This window comes from Podarcis cretensis (assembly GCF_951804945.1).
Source record: "Podarcis cretensis genome assembly, chromosome: Z".
NCBI lineage: Eukaryota > Metazoa > Chordata > Lepidosauria > Squamata > Lacertidae > Podarcis > Podarcis cretensis.
The window spans coordinates 9,386,932-9,402,425 of NC_137184.1; the positions used below are offsets into that span (position 1 = coordinate 9,386,932).

Sequence of the window (15,494 nt, forward strand, 5' to 3'; positions counted from 1 at the left end):
AGGTATGACTGTACTCACGCACCAACAGTTATGAGTTAGAAGGGGAGAGCTATGGCAAGGATTCTTCCTAAGACACACCCCCCCAACCAGGCGCAGCTTTGCACCCTAATTCAGTGTTTTTCCTGTCTGGAATATCTGTTTCAACTCTGATGCTTCTAGCTTACCTATATGGAGAAGAGAGAGGGGGGGTGAGCACGTGCGGAAGCAAGCTTACTCTACTAGGGTAACTTTGGCAACAATTGCTGGGCAAATCTGAAACAGGGTCCACCAGTTGCTGACCTCTCCTTCTGGGCATTAACTGTTTTCTCTCAGCCGAATTCTTATTTGTTTGTAAAAAGCAGTCGAAATACTCAGAAGGCATTTGGCTGGGGCACAGGGGAAGGGCAGGGAATAGGGTATTTTATCTTCCTTCCCCTTGCCTGATGCGTGAATGTGAAGCTGGGGGTGGTTGGTGGGAATTGGGATGAAATAAATTTGGGCCACACTTTCAGAAATAATGGCTAGCAACCAGTGAAGTAACAAACTCTAGTTCTTCTTTCTCTAGGGAAGAGAAGGCAGAGCCACTGTGGTATAGTGATTAGAGTGTTGAACTGTGATCTGGGAGACCTGGGTTCAAATCCCGCAACCAACCATGAAGCTCACTGGATCACCTTGGGCTAGTCACTGCATCTCAGCCTAACCTACCTCACAAGGTGGTTGTGAGGATGGAATGGGGAGGGGGAGAAATGTGTATACCATATTGAGCTCCTTGGAGGAATAAGGCAATACTACTATTACTACTACTACTACTACTGTACTAATAATACCTCTGGAATGTTGTCTTCATCTGCAAACAGTTTGCTGCTTTGCTCAAAACCTCTGCCACAGTATCCTTGTGAGAAGCTGGTGACAAGGAATCCCTGTAGCTTGTGAGCTGTGGTGCTGGAGTGTGGCGTAATCAACACTCGTTGCTCCAGTTCAGAAATATTGGTGGCTTTCCCTCCACCTCTTATGACGTCACACTGGGAAGCTGTTGTCGGAGCTGTTGCCATGGGGACGCTAGCAATGCTACTGCGCTTGCTGGCATCTGTCATGCACCTCTCGGTCTTTTGTGTGACTCAGGGAATGCATGCTGCTAGACAGCCCCCCACCCTCCCTTGCCCCATAACACACATCACTGGGCAGCTTGGCAGAAGGACATCAGTGATTCAGAAGGTCACTTGGATCGTGCAATTCCAAAGCTTGCACACGAGAGGCCCAGGGGAAGAATGTACAGTAATACATGGGGTGGGGTGGGCATTGGGTAGAACATAGATGAACCTTTCTGGATCAAACCAAAGTGCCAGCATCCTGTTTTCACAGTAATAACCAGGTGTGCCAATGGGAAGCCCGCAAGCAAGAATTGAGTGCAACAGTGCTCTTCCCACTTAGGAACAAAGGAAGGTGCCTTCCACCAGGTCAGACCTTGATCTACGTAGCTCAGTATGGTCTATACTGACTGGTGGCAGCAGCAACTCTCCAGGGCTTCAGGCAGGGGACATGCAATAGCCCATCTAGTCCAGCATCCTGTACATTTATTTTGTGTGCCTTGATTCTTCCAGTGTTCAGCTTCATTGGATAATGATAAAGAACCACCAGAAGAGAGACCACCAGGGACCCTTAAGCTGCCCATCAGCAACTACTATCCGACAGCAGACTAAGAAGACACACACTTCACTTGGACCTTCCCCACTATGTGTATGTCTGCTTATATTGAAGTATTTATAATTCTGCATCTAAATGTGCATGTCAGAACCTGCACTTTATGTCAAACACTTCCTTTGGTGGCATTTAAGGTGCCAGCCAAGATGCACTCATTCCTACCAACTATGGCCTCTCTAAAGCTCTGTTAATCTATGATTCTGCAGAGCCACCAGTGTGCAACATCATGTACAGGATGCACCCCTGACCAATGGCCTTGAACAAAGCAGAGTACACCAGACATTGAGGATGACATTCAGAACAAAACACATTTCATACTGTCTTGTGTGCAATGATGTGGCAAGTTCTTAGCACCTGGATAGCAGACAGAGCAAGCTCAGGTCACCTGCATGCAGTCTTTCCCACCATGTGTATTTCTTATTCAGAGTTATTACTTCTAAATTTGCAACTACACTTATAAATTAGCATATGCAAATTGGTGTCCTCTTTTGGGGTGTTGCATTTTCTCTTTTCTTTTTTGGCAATGCATAAGTGGCCACTGAGCTACTAGTTGGCTAGGGCGGGGGAGATTGAGTGTGCAGTAAGTATGGTCTCATGAAATGTGAGCTACAAATTTCACACATCTGTAGATTTAGGATCCCTTCAGACTGGTGTTTTGTTTGTTTCCTTTTTAAACAGGTGTATTCCGCAGCATGCCAAGGGTGTTGCATTAATGGTGGAATTATACTGAACTGTCTGCACATCATTCTGTTTTATTAGCTGTCCTGTAATGTACTCCGAATGTTACTGCATTACTGTTGTCTGGAGGGGCACCTTTATGCTAAAGCACAACAAAAACACCCGTGTCCCAACCCATTTATGATATAAACCTTTACATGATTTCAGCAGGAGGTTACAATGTGTACAGCGACCGGAAATGAAGCTGTATGTCAGCCCCCAAACATCTGCAGGCACAAGCAGTATTGAAAGCTGCCCAATACCATCTTAAGTACATATTGTCATGAATGCACCATAAAAAGCACACCTCAAGGAGCCCTTTAAAAAAAATTGAATTCCCCCCCATATTTGTTTGCTTTGCATAGAGGTGGAATCTAAAAGCTGAAATCTATAAATCTTTATTCTAATTGCAGCTTAAATTGTGCAATGGCTCCCCCCTCTTTCCTCTCAAGGGACTGTTCACCATACCTAGAGTAAACCCACTGAAATTAATGGACACGACTAACCACAAGACCTGTTGAATTCAAAGGGATTTGCTTCCAGGTAAATAAGGTTGGGACTGAAGCCTCAGTGGATCTTGTCCAGTGCTTTTTTTCTGGGGGGGATGCAGGGGTATGCATATCCCTAAACATTTTGTGAATCTTAAGTTTGGTCTCATTGAGGGGCCGTATTTCAATATGAATAGGAAAATGAGAGTACCCCTAAACATTTTTTTTTTATTAGAAGAAAAGCACTGGTCTTTCTTGTCTGAGTAGAACTTAGTTGGGTACAGTTCATGTTTTCCTATTTTCTCTTTGCCAAATTTAAATAAAATACTCTGTGTGGGTGGAACCATGGCATATATATGATATACAAAGGAAATTTTTAATTCCGTTGTTACCTTGGTAACATATTTTTAACATATGGATGTGTGTGCATGTATACACTCCGCCCGCCCCCCCCCCCCACAATATAATGGTTGTGACCGGTTCATTTAGCAATCTGCCCTTCAGGAAGAAAGATCAGATTAACATCGCAAGGAATACGACAGTCATTATAACACAATTATCAGACGGAACCAGGAATGGCTCTGGCAATATAACACAGTTATCCATAATTGCTTCATTCATAGAGACTGCCTCCTTCCATATGCCCTATTATGATACCTGAGAATGCCTTCATTTTGATACAATTTATGCATTGGACTCTTTCTTTAAAACAGAAACCAATGGCTATTTTCATTTTAAAAATACATACAATTAAAAATGCATATAACTGCAATTGCAATAATTATTTTTACCTGAAAGGAGGGATTGCAGTTGAAAGAAATTTAACTGTGCAATCCTATACCTCCTCAGAAGTAAACCCACTGAAATTCAGTAGAGACTGCCCTGCTACTACATAAGGGGGTTTAGGTCTGCAGCCTGAATGATATTTAGGATTGCCTTACATATTTCTTTGCATGTTTTAATTTCATTTCAGTATAACATGAAAGAGTCCCAATTATCCGTAAGCTTGGAATATCTATTGTCCTAACAGTCTTAGAAAGGGAGTAATTTTCATCATTCTCAAAGTATGTCAGGAATTTTGAAGCCAGTCTCCCATTGCAGGGTTTCTTCTAATGCTCTGTGGTGAATATCCAAGCCATGATAACAAACATGCTGCTTAACAAACACTGACCCTATTATTAAATATATTCTTCCCAGCTAGAAAACTTCACGTCGTAAGGGGACCATTTCTGTTGTTCTCTCTTGAAATTTCTAACAAAAACCTTGATGAAACATATTACATATTTGCATATGTGTCTAAGCCCAGAGGTGGGGAACCTGTGGAGGGTCAGTTCCTATTGCCTAGTCCAAGCACTGGGGTTCATCTCCAAAGGACTGTCTGCTCCTGCAGGGTGCCTGCCTACTCTTTGAGAACGGGTTCAAAGGCTTTGCCCTGGACGCCAGCATATTTGTGATATGAACTAGGGCCTTTACGCTGGTGGCATCCTAGGCATGGGCGTAGCTAGGATTCTTGTCGAGCCCCCCCCCCGGGCTTTTATGAGGGGACAGAACATCAGATTTGTATTTATTTTGATTGATTGTGGGGGCAGCTCCGCCCCCCCCCCACCCATCCATGATCCTGGGCGCATCGTTTGCGGCATTCAATGGAGGGCCTCATCTCAACGCTGCAAAGCTACCCAAGGCTGTTGGCGTGCACGCGTGTGCCCAGGCTCTCAAGCTGAGGTATGCAACACCAGCAGCCTGCATGGTCGTCCTGACTTCGCTTGAGCAGCAGCTTCTGTGCTTTCTGCTCAGTCTTTACCATACAGGCTTCCGACACCCTTGACCTCAGTGACAGATCTGGATAGTTGCATGTTACAGTCCACTATCCTCAGCAGCAGCAGCAGCAGCCTACCTTGCAGATCACAACCCAACCCAGGAGGCGGGTGACCCTGATTTATTAGTTTTCTCCTCTGACTCCAGGTAAGCTAACCCTTAGTTGCAGGGCACCCCCACCCTCTCTCTCTCTGCCAGCTAATCAACCCTTAGCTGTAGACACCCCCTCCCCCCGAGCGCGTACACCCACACTCTCTCTCTCCCTCCCCCTTTTTTCCGAGCGCGCGCGCGCATTAAAGATACTGAAGCGCGGCTCGCGAACAGAACGTAGCGGGAGTCAGGAGAGGCGGCAGGGAGAGAAAGGAGCTCCGCGGCACGCGCACGCGCATTCCCTCCCTCCCTCTCTCTCGCTCTCTCTGACACACACACACACACACACACACACTCAACCCTCTACACCTACTTCACCTGGCGAGCGGGCGCATGCGCGCCCTCTTTATTCTCCTCCGTTTATCGAGGCGCGCGAGCCTCGCGGGTGCGCGTCCTCTCCTCTCCCCCCTCCCCTTCCTCCGGTCTCGATCCCCCCCCCTCCAGTCTCCCCCGCCCCCTCAGCCGAGCCAGGCTGAGCTTAGGCGACAGAGGCAGCCCGCCCGCCCGCCCGCCCGCCCAGACCAGACCTGCCCTGCCCAGCCCAGCCCAGCGGGGGTAGGTGGGTGCGGGGGTTACCCCTTGCCGTTGCCGCCGCCGCCGCCGCCGCCGCGAGGCCTTGGGCCCTGGGCGCGGCCGACGTGGTAGTGGTGGGGGCTCCGACGACGCGGGAGTGGTGAGGCGGCGGCGGTTGGGGAGCTCGGCCCGGCGTTGGCATGAGGTAGCTGCGGCTCGGAAGGAGGAAAAAAGGTGAGGGGGCGCACGGCAGATGATGGCGGGGGGCGGGCGGGCGGGCGGGCAGCCCTGGGGGGCGGTATGATTTGGGTCTGTCAGAACTGAGGGGACGAGGAGGAGGAGGGAGCGCAGTGGCGGCGGCGGCGGCGGCGGCTTGTGTGAGGGACACACGGCGTGTGGGCGGGGGGGGGAGCGGAGAGCTGACATCTTGGACGGGAGGGCTCTGCGGGGAGGGGGGCCTGGCTGTTTTTGAGCGGGGTGTGTTATTGTGTTCTAACCTGTGTTATCATCGCGAGTGAGCGACTGAGGGTGAGCAGGGATTGGGGCGTGTTCGGTGTGTGGGGTGGGCGGGCCAGGGTCTCTTTATGTTTTTTTGGGCAGGGTGGGGGTTGGGCGGGGGGAGGAGGAGGAGGAGGGGAGAAATCTGGTTACGTTGCTTGTGGTTATGAAGAGTTGTGGGGTATCTGGGAGCGGGCGGCGGAGGAGCTTGTGGGTAGAGGTAAAGCCTGGGCCTGGGGGTTTGCCCGGTTGTTGTGCGCATGGGAGACAGCCATGGGTCTTGTTGCCGTGTTGTGACGGGTGGGAATTTGGGGGAGAGGAGCTGGGGTGGGGTGGGGGTCTGGTTATTTGTGCGTGGAAGTAACAGGTCATGGGGAAATCGTAGAAAAGTATAGGTTGGGCGATCAGGATTGGGTGTGTGGGTGTTTTATCAATAATAATAATAATAATAACAAATCTACAGTATGATAAGAGTAGGAGGCTTGGAGGGGCAGTGGCTTGGACAGCAGGAGGCTGTTTGAGGGACGGGGTGGGCCAATGGGGGGGTTGATTATTGTGTGGGGGGTGTGGTAGACTAATAGGAGCTACAAGGGGAGAGGCAGTAGATTGAGATGTAAGTGTGGGAAGTTTGGGCAAGGACTGGGTGTGTTGAGGGGCAGAAACTGGAAGATCAGGAGAGATGGGCTGTGAAGAGGATGAGGAAAAGGTTGAGGCCAGTATTGCAGTACATGGTGGAAGGGAGTAATCTTAATATAGGAAAGGGTAGGATATTAAACAGTAGTGTTGCTGTCTTAATCACCATTAATGTCATATTGTGCTGTGTTTATTGTCCATGCTATTTATTACAAAAATGAATTGTCTGATGGGTGTCAGGTTCATGGATATGTGTAAGGCAGTGTCTGCTGTGAAAAGAGACTGGGCTGTTAAGGATCTTTGTGTGTGTTTTTGTGTGGGGAGGTGAAAGTGACATTATGGGGTGAGAACAGGAGCAGAAGCAGGGGGAACAGAAGTTTATGGGCTACTAAGGGAGATGTGGAAATGTATTGGGGAGAGGTTAAGGCAATAGGCAGCACTGGGTTTAATACTCCTACACACATATATAGTTACTGGGTAGAGTGGGAGAAGAACTGAAGGCAACTGAAAAAAGCTAGGGAGATATTTGGAAAAGGGAGAGGTGGGTGAGACAGCAAAAAGGAAGATGTGACAGATGAGGAAGACGGTGCTGAAGGGATGTCCTTTGTTGTCTTTGTTGGGGAGCAGCACTCTGCCTGGAAAAGGTAGGCTGAGGCACCTTTTGTTTGCTACCTTGGCCCTGGCATGTGCCAGAGTGTGCTGGTGAAGAAGGGTAAGGAAGATGTTGGTGGAAGGACCTTTCTGTTCTGCCCTCTCCCTTTATCCTCTTGCCTCCAGGGTGTCTGGTGCTTCTGTTCATCTCAGCTAACCGATCATCCTTCTTAGGAGTAGGATGAAGGAAAGAGATGAGGCTATGACAAGAATGGGAAAGCCTAGGCCTTCTGCCTTCTGTTGCCTTCATTCCCTGCTGTGCCTCCTTCATTTCAATTGTTAGAGAAATCATATGAGAATAGGTTTTTGCTTCCAGCAATTTGCCTGGTACCTGTCTGTATTGTTAGGCTGTTAACATGCTGGAGAGGTGTCTGGAGCAAGACTATGACTACAAGTGTGATTTGTATGTTCCCTTTCATATTGTAGGGCTGAAAGAGTAGCTTTAGCATGTTCTCTCTCTCATATATATATATATATATATATATATTGCAGCATCAAATTAATATTAGAAGGGGGAAAGAATTCAGACTGAGATTTACTGTAATTGCAGACAAACCATAGCAATAAAAAACCTCCAGTGCTTCCGGGACTACAGAATTTGTACTTGCTACTGTACATATGAGCCTATTATGTGTATGAGTGCTAGACTGGGTTTCTTTTATTTTTGTTTCAGATGGCGGATGTTGATGTTTGTGCTGGTGGGGATAGCACCAGAAGAAAAATGGATGCTCTAGCAGATAGTGCAGCTGAGATCGTTCCGTTGGAGCTCTATGATTCAGCTCGAGCAAAAATAGCTGCTAATCTACAATGGATCTGTGCTAAAGCCTATGGAATAGGTAAAAATCCCCATTGAGTGATTATTCTTTTATCTCTCCCCTTTTGCTTTCCCCCTGTCTTGCTCTCTCAGCTGTTAAATGGATTTGAAATGATCTGTGTTTTACATATCAATCATGTGCCAAACCGATTTGCCTGCTTCCCCTATTCCCATGTTTTTAGATCCCAGGATATTAATAAGTGCTTGCTAGGAACCTTGTCAGTGTACATCCCTTTTCCTGATTGTGAATGGTTTGTAGAAGTGCATATAACCGTGTTTTTGTTTTTGTTTCATGAAATAGTGCTCTCTCACACAGAACCTAGACCTACAAAGGCTGAGCTCTTGAAGGCCCTTAAATCCTTATTATTGTGTGATTCATTCTGGCAATCCTGTAGATCCTTGCTGCTACCTTTTTATGGAGCATAGCTGAATAGAGAATAAGAATCTTGTGGCTTCTGTATCATATTGTAGATATTTCACTCATCTATTTTTTAACCAAGGCTGCTGTATTCTAGAACATAGCAGTGAGGCAGCATTCATTTCTTTGCATAACATTGTGGGTAATGAATATAAATAGATGGGATAGAAAAAAATCTTGTTTGAAACTTTAGTTTTATTTCTACGGTCTTCTGAAGCACTATTGCCATTCAGTGTGTTGTATTAAAGTAGATTCTGCTTCGTCTACTTTGAGTTCTTGGTTTTTGTCATTTGTGCCAGGATTTTGGCTTCATATTGGTATTATACTTTTAACTGAAGCAAAATGTAACATGTAGAAAATTAGATAGCACTGTTAATCTGACTAATTTGCCAAACTCTAATATGCTTAATGGATTAACATTAGCTTGTGTTGTGTTAGTGCTAAGTAATACACTGTATTCCTGCAATCACATGGCTTTGGTTTGTTTTCAGCTTTTAGAATGGGCATGATTGTTCATGTGGCACAGCAAAATTAGGAGCTTTGAGCAAGTTTTTGGTTCACTTCTTCTGTTTATGAAAGTATACTGTAATTTCAATAAGCAGCAAAGTCAAATAATATTCTATCATAACACAAGCTGTAACTGCAGTTTAAAAATTATAACTGGACACTACAATTTCATTTTTGTGGGTTTTTGAATTAGCTTATTTTGGTAGAAATAAGTGCAGCCACTAACTGGTCTACTTTGTGTAGAGCAAATTTGTTGCATGGCCTGTGTTTGTTTAAAACCTCCATGGGAACTAGGCTTGGGCAGTCATGTGTGATGGCAAGTTCTAGACATATCCATACTTGGCTTCAATATTAATGTCAGATTCCCTTAATTGATTTCCTCACCTTTAAAAAAAGTATACTAATTCTGTAAACAAGTATAGAGATTAGGCTAATATTCCTGTGTTTTGCATATGAAACCAGCCATAAGCAGGTTAATATCTTTAAATTTCAGTGTTATCCTCTAATACAAATGAGAAGCCTTCCAGTCCTTTTAGTCCTTAAATGACTTGGATTGCTTCTCAGAATACCTGGTAGTAATAGGGTATTGCCTCAAAATGAGCATACCTGTCAAAAATGTCAATTGTACACAAGGCATATTCATCTGATTTCATATATGCTTACTTGTCAAAAATGTCAATTGTATTCAAGGCATAATCATCTAATTTCATATATGTTTCATCTCATCTAATTTATTTGTAAGGCATGGGTTCTGCTTATGCTGGAGAGCACAGTTGTTCTGTGTCGCAAAGGACATTAGCACTTGGTGGGGGTGAAAGGAAGGAGATGGAAATATGTAAAACTTGACCAGTGCTAAAGGTCTTCGTAAGTGCCTCATTCTGTACAAACTTCATTTGTATGCAATGTCATCTTCAGGTGAGGCCTTACTTCAGTTTCCTTAAGTATTTGAAGCCAGTTTTATCATTTCCCTTGAAGCTGAACCTTCTCTTTGGTGGTGCCTTTTCTGTGGAGCAGCTCAAGAGAGGCCTATTCTGCTGAAGCTTTTAGTATATCTGACAAAACAAAAACATTTCTGCTGTCTTTTGGGAGATAAAATTGACCTGTGTCTTGATAATGGTGATGTTTCTATTTTAGTTGTTAAGTTTTATGGAGTTTTAAGTTGTTTTGATTGGTTCTCTCTTATTGCAGCTTAAACTGCTTTGCATTACTAATATTTAAATTTGTAAGGCATTTTAGAAGGAGCTTTTCACTGCAATAGGTAGTATATAAGAGCCCTACCCCCCAAAATCAGTAAAGTGGTACCTCGGTTTTCGAATGTAATCCGTTCCGGAAGACTGTTCGAGTTCTTAAACGTTCGAAAACGGAAAACTCAATAGCCAACAGCTAGGCCTCAGGATCTTGCACTCAGCAGAAGCCACGTGGCATGTTCAACTTCTGAGGCACGTTCGAAAACCGAAGCATTTACTAACCAAAATGTTCGTCAATGGAGAACCACTGGACTATATTGTACTCTTTGAAAGCACCTGAAACACTTTAGTTCTATATCTCAACTAAAATGTGAGGCTTAAGTTTAGTTTAGTTTAGTTTAGGTTGATCCCTTCTAATAAATTATAGAATCACAGAATTGTAGAGTTGGAAGAGACCCCAAAGGTATCTAGTTCAACCCCTTACAATGCAGAAATCTCAACTAAGGCACCCATGATAGATGATCATCCAACCTCTCCTTAAAAACCTCCAAAGCAGGAGAGTTCACCACCTCCCAAGGGAATTTGTTTCACTGTCAAACAGCCCTTACAGTTAGAATGTTCTTCCTGATGTTTAGTCAGAATCTTCTTTCTTGTAACTTGAAGCCCTTGATTTGGGTCCTATCCTCTAGAGCAGAAGAATAATTATGAAATTAATTAGTTAATTAATTAGCTTAATAAGTTAACTGTTTATATTTGGACAAGTTTTCTGATGTACTTTATTCGGAGAAGAAAAATAATAATTTCCTTAATAATAATTTAAACAATTTATTTAACTAAAACAATAACATTATAGCATATGTATCCATGTTTGTTAACTGATATGGTTAAACAATTTTTCAAAAAAAAAAATTCAAAAAAAAATGTTAAGCACACATGAAAAACTGAAAACAAATCCTTATTTCCTGATGAATAGCCTTTGGACTATAATGTACAGTGGTACCTCAGGTTACATACCCTTCAGGTTACAGACTCCACTAACCCAGAAATAGTACCTTGGGTTAAGAATTTTGCTTCAGGATGAGAACAGAAATCGTGTTCCCGCAGCACAGCGGCAGCAGGATGCCCCATTAGCTAAAGTGGTGCTTCAGGTTAAGAACGGACCTCCGGAACGAATTAAGTACTTAACCTGAGGTACCACTGCCACTTATAAAAATCTATCTTTAGAAATATTTTCCCTCCAAAATAATTTTATTTTTAAAATCCAATTTTTTAAAAAATAAATAAATCCGTTTTTTAAAAAATAAATCATTGATTTTTATCCACCCTGAGTTTGCTCCATCTTGCATATCACAGCCCTTAGGATATTTGAAGATGGCTATCATATCTCATCTCAGTCTCCTCTTCTCTTGGCTGAATATAGTCAACTCCCACAACCATTCCTCATAAGCCTTGGTTTCCAGACCTTTGATCATCTTGGTTGGCCACCTCTGCACACAATTCAGCTTGTCAACATACTTCTTAAATTGTTGTGCCCAGAATTGGACACAGTACTCCACATGTGGTCTGACCAAGGCAGAATAGTAGTACTATTACTTCCCTTGATCTGGACTTCTGTTGATGTTGCCTAGAATAGCATTAATTTATTTTTGCTGCTGTATCACACTGTTGAACTATGTGATGAAGGCAGAAATGATGCTTGGCCTTTGGCTTTTTTTATGAGAACTACTTATTTGATCTGAATGACGTCATGCTGGCCCGTATTTTTTTTAAAATTATGATGCGCTTGCATGTTTAGGAATGTTATACTGTGCTTTTTAGTGCAGGAAATGTAGACATCCTGCAGAAGGAAAGCAAAGCCGGGGAAAGGACAGAAAGTTGGAGAAGCAAACCAGGGGATCACTGATGATCCCCTGAAATTGTTGTTGTTATTTATTAAATTTGTATACCATCCTATACTCACAGGTGTCAGGGCGGTTCACAGGATAAAATCATAATATAAAACCACAAAATACATAATCAAAATAAAAGCAAGAACAACCCAATAAACCTCCCCACCCCACCCCACCCCAATTGCAAAAGTGAACTGTGCTGTAGTCTCTCTTGTGCAGATGCAGTGAGAACAATTTCACTTGGATATAGAGCTGGTGGATAAGGTACAAATTTTAAAATGCATAATAGAATGAGGCTAATACCACTTGTTGCTGTGTATCCCTGTTGTGTATAACCTGAGGTTGCCAAAAATAATAAATTAAATGCAAAATCTATGTTTATCCAACTTTAAGTACTTCATTTATTGCTCATAACTGCTATGTTGCTCCCCCTTCTTTCTTACTACATTTTTGCTTAATATGGTACGGTTTTTTTAAAAGCCTCATGGCAAAACCCTAATAATTGTTACAATCTAAGTATCTTTTAGTGCAGTAAGTACAGGCAACTCCCAATTTATGTGGGGGTTATGTTCCAAGGCACCATGCATTTAAGTGAAATTATGTGTATACCCTACTCTACCACTGTCCTACCACTGTCCTGTTCTGCCCCTTTTTGTGACTTTTTCACCTCAGTTCCAGTTTTGGCGCAATGCACATGTTTATGGTCACTCACATATCAGACATGCCTAAAACGGTTGCTGCCTATACTGTGTCTCTTTGTGCCAACATGTTAATTCTCTAGATCAGCCTTTCTCAACCTTTGGTCCCCAGGTATGATTGAACTACAACTCCCATCATCCACTACCACTGGCCATGCTAGCTAGGAGTTGTAGTCTGACAACATCTAGGGACCCAAGGGTGAGAAAGGCTGCTCTAGATGTTAATAGACTTCAGGTCCCACTAGCCACCGTCTGCATAGCTAGTGGTCAGGTATGATGTTATTTTTTTAGTCCCAACAGCTTCTGGAAAGCCACACATTGGCTGCCTCTTATTTCAGCTAGTGATATTTCTCACATGATATTTCTCACAAGTATTTCTTTTTAAACAAGATATGCCTGTTTGCTTAGAGCCTCATTGAGGAAATAGACTTAACTCACATATAAGTGTATAAGCTTGAAGTTTTTGGCTCCATTATCCTGGTTGGCTACTTCAGAAAATGAGAGTAGAAGTGTTTGTGGAAATCTGAGTTAGTGAAGCTTCAGGTTGGGACTTTATTTAAACCATATGTTCTGAGTCTCAGCTCCTTGGTTTTCACATGGTCTAGTTTAAAGTGTGCATGGGGTATAGGGGATGTTAGAGGAAGGGGTATCTATGGCGGAAGACATGTCATGTTCTTTCTGGGGTAGTTTGTTCATCTTGGTCCCCACCCTGTACTAAGCTCTCACTTGTGGCTCCTAGAAGCTGTCAGCATGTGACAGCAGACACACTCCGGGAATCACTTCAACTGGCTAGCTAAACCAGGTGAGAGTAGCCGATGAGTGAGTTAGGGACAGGTTCCAGTGGACTGAGCAGATGAGAGCAATAGTGGGTCCATTGGTTATCAAGGCTGTTTCTGCATGTGCTGTACAGGGAAGTGAGGGGCAGATGGGGCTCTTCAACCTGGGAAGGTAGCCCATCTAGGAGAAGGAAAACTTGGATCCTAAACCTCTGCTGTATTGCAGGATATCTTCAAGAGAAGAAACAGTAAGAAGTAAAACCTACACAAATCTGAAGTGCAGTCCCTAAGAAGGTTGGATGGCACCTTGAATGCCTCCTTCCAGCAATTCCTGAAGCTAGGCTGGTGCCAAACGTGGTGTTCTCCCTTTTTTGGGGGGAACCACATCAATGAGGCTGAGGGCTGGGCAGCCCAGGACTTCCATATACAATGTCCAGGTTTGTGCTCCCTGGAGAGGTCACTTAGGTGCTGCTAACACAGAGGCTTGGGTGCACTCCATTGTTTCAACACAGATGAATGCGAACAAAAAGAAGTTTAAAGTAAGAAGTAGATTTTAGGGCACACGAACTACAATGCTTATTGGAAGCCTCTTCTAATCACAGTTGTACTCCTTGCAACACTTGTCTGCGCAATCTATTGTTTTGGATTCTTGGCAGGAGATGAGATTTTGTTTTATGAAAAAAATTGGAAATATAAAAAAGAGTTGCACCCAGTTGATAGCTGCTCTCTGCAGACTGCTTTTCTTCTACTTATTAATATATTATATCTAGGTTCTGACTTCATTGGGACTTTGATAACATAAAAAAGGCTAACAGTATATAGAAGGCTAGAAAAGGAGGCTTGTAGTATGTTGAATGCTGTCATATAAACAAAGATATAATAAATACCATATTTTTTGCTCTATAGGGCGCACCGTACCATAGGACGCACCTTGTTTTAGAGGGGGAGAACAAGAAAAATAAATTCTCCCGCTCTCTGCTCAGCGCCCCTTCAGCGAAGCGGCAGGAGAAACGGAGCCCCTTCCATTTCTCCTGCCGCTTCGCTGAAGGGGCGCTGCGCAAAGAGGGGGAGAATTTATTTTTCTTGTTCTCCCCCTGTAAAACAAGGTGCGTTCTGTGCGTTCAACTGTGCTGCCCCCTGAGCTTGTGGGGCTGTTGGTGGGGGGAAGCGCTGCTTCCCCCACCGCCAGCCTCAAAGACCAGGTCGGGGAGCAGCGCAGAGGTGGTGCGCCGCCTTCCCGCTGCCCCCAGAGCTTGTGGGGCTGGTGATGGGGGGGAAGCGCTGCTTTCCCCTACCGCCAGCCTCAAAGATCCCTGAAGCCTTCGGAGTGCAGCGTGAGTTCCCACTGTGCTCCACAGGCTTCGGGTTCCTTTTGCTGAAGCCGGGAGAGCAAGACTCTCCTGGCTTCAGCAAAAGGAACCTGAAGCCTCCGGAATGCAGCAGAAACTCATGGTGCGCTCCAAAGCTTTCAGGCACCGACCCCTCTCGCTCTCCAGGCTTCAGTGAAAGCAACGCGAAGCCTCCGGAGCGCGGAGGGAGCACTCCCTCTTTGCTTTGGAGGCTTCACGTTGCTATCGCTGTAGCCAAGGAGCCTGCAATCGCTCCATAGGACGCACACACATTTCCCCTTCATTTTTGGAGGGGGAAAAGTGCGTCGTATAGAGCGAAAAATACGGTATATGTTTTGGTAGCACAGGAGGATTGTTTGTTTTTAGAAACTGTGATATGTAGGTCTTTTGATCCTTATTTTATACCAGTTGGATTATCATTCTACTTATATTAAAAGGGGAAAGAGAATTTAATCCTGAATACAAATGGAGTTCCTTTGTTGTCTTTCTAAATCAGGTAGATGCAGTTTGCTTTACTTGGTTCTGCTCATACAATGAATTGGACCTGATAACACTTCACTCTTCAAATGTTTATTAGGCTTTTAACATTGTCGGTAGGAATAAAGAATTAGCATGAAGACAAAATGTGCTCTACAGATATCTGAAAACTAGAATATATACTGTGTTTTTCGCCCCATAGGACGCACTTTTTCCCCTCCAAAAATGAAGGGG

The 15,494-nt window shown here is 44.3% G+C and overlaps 1 protein-coding gene across 7 annotated transcripts in view; it reads left to right on the forward strand.

The window, feature by feature from the left end:
* The first annotated feature begins 5,049 nt into the window (after window positions 1-5,049).
* CAMSAP1 (calmodulin regulated spectrin associated protein 1) overlaps window positions 5,050-15,494 on the forward strand; it is a 45,803-nt gene continuing 35,358 nt past the window's right edge. For 3 of the 7 annotated variants that reach the window (XM_079961906.1, XM_079961907.1, XM_079961908.1), the window contains exons 1-2: window positions 5,051-5,597; window positions 7,819-7,981. In XM_079961906.1, coding sequence (XP_079818032.1) covers window positions 7,819-7,981 — 163 coding nt within the window. In that variant the 5' untranslated portion in view covers window positions 5,051-5,597. Of the gene's footprint in view, window positions 5,598-5,894; window positions 5,917-6,034; window positions 6,082-6,501; window positions 7,139-7,818; window positions 7,982-15,494 lie in introns of those variants that run through there. The other 4 variants (XM_079961902.1, XM_079961905.1, XM_079961903.1 and 1 more) reach the window with 4 other exon arrangements.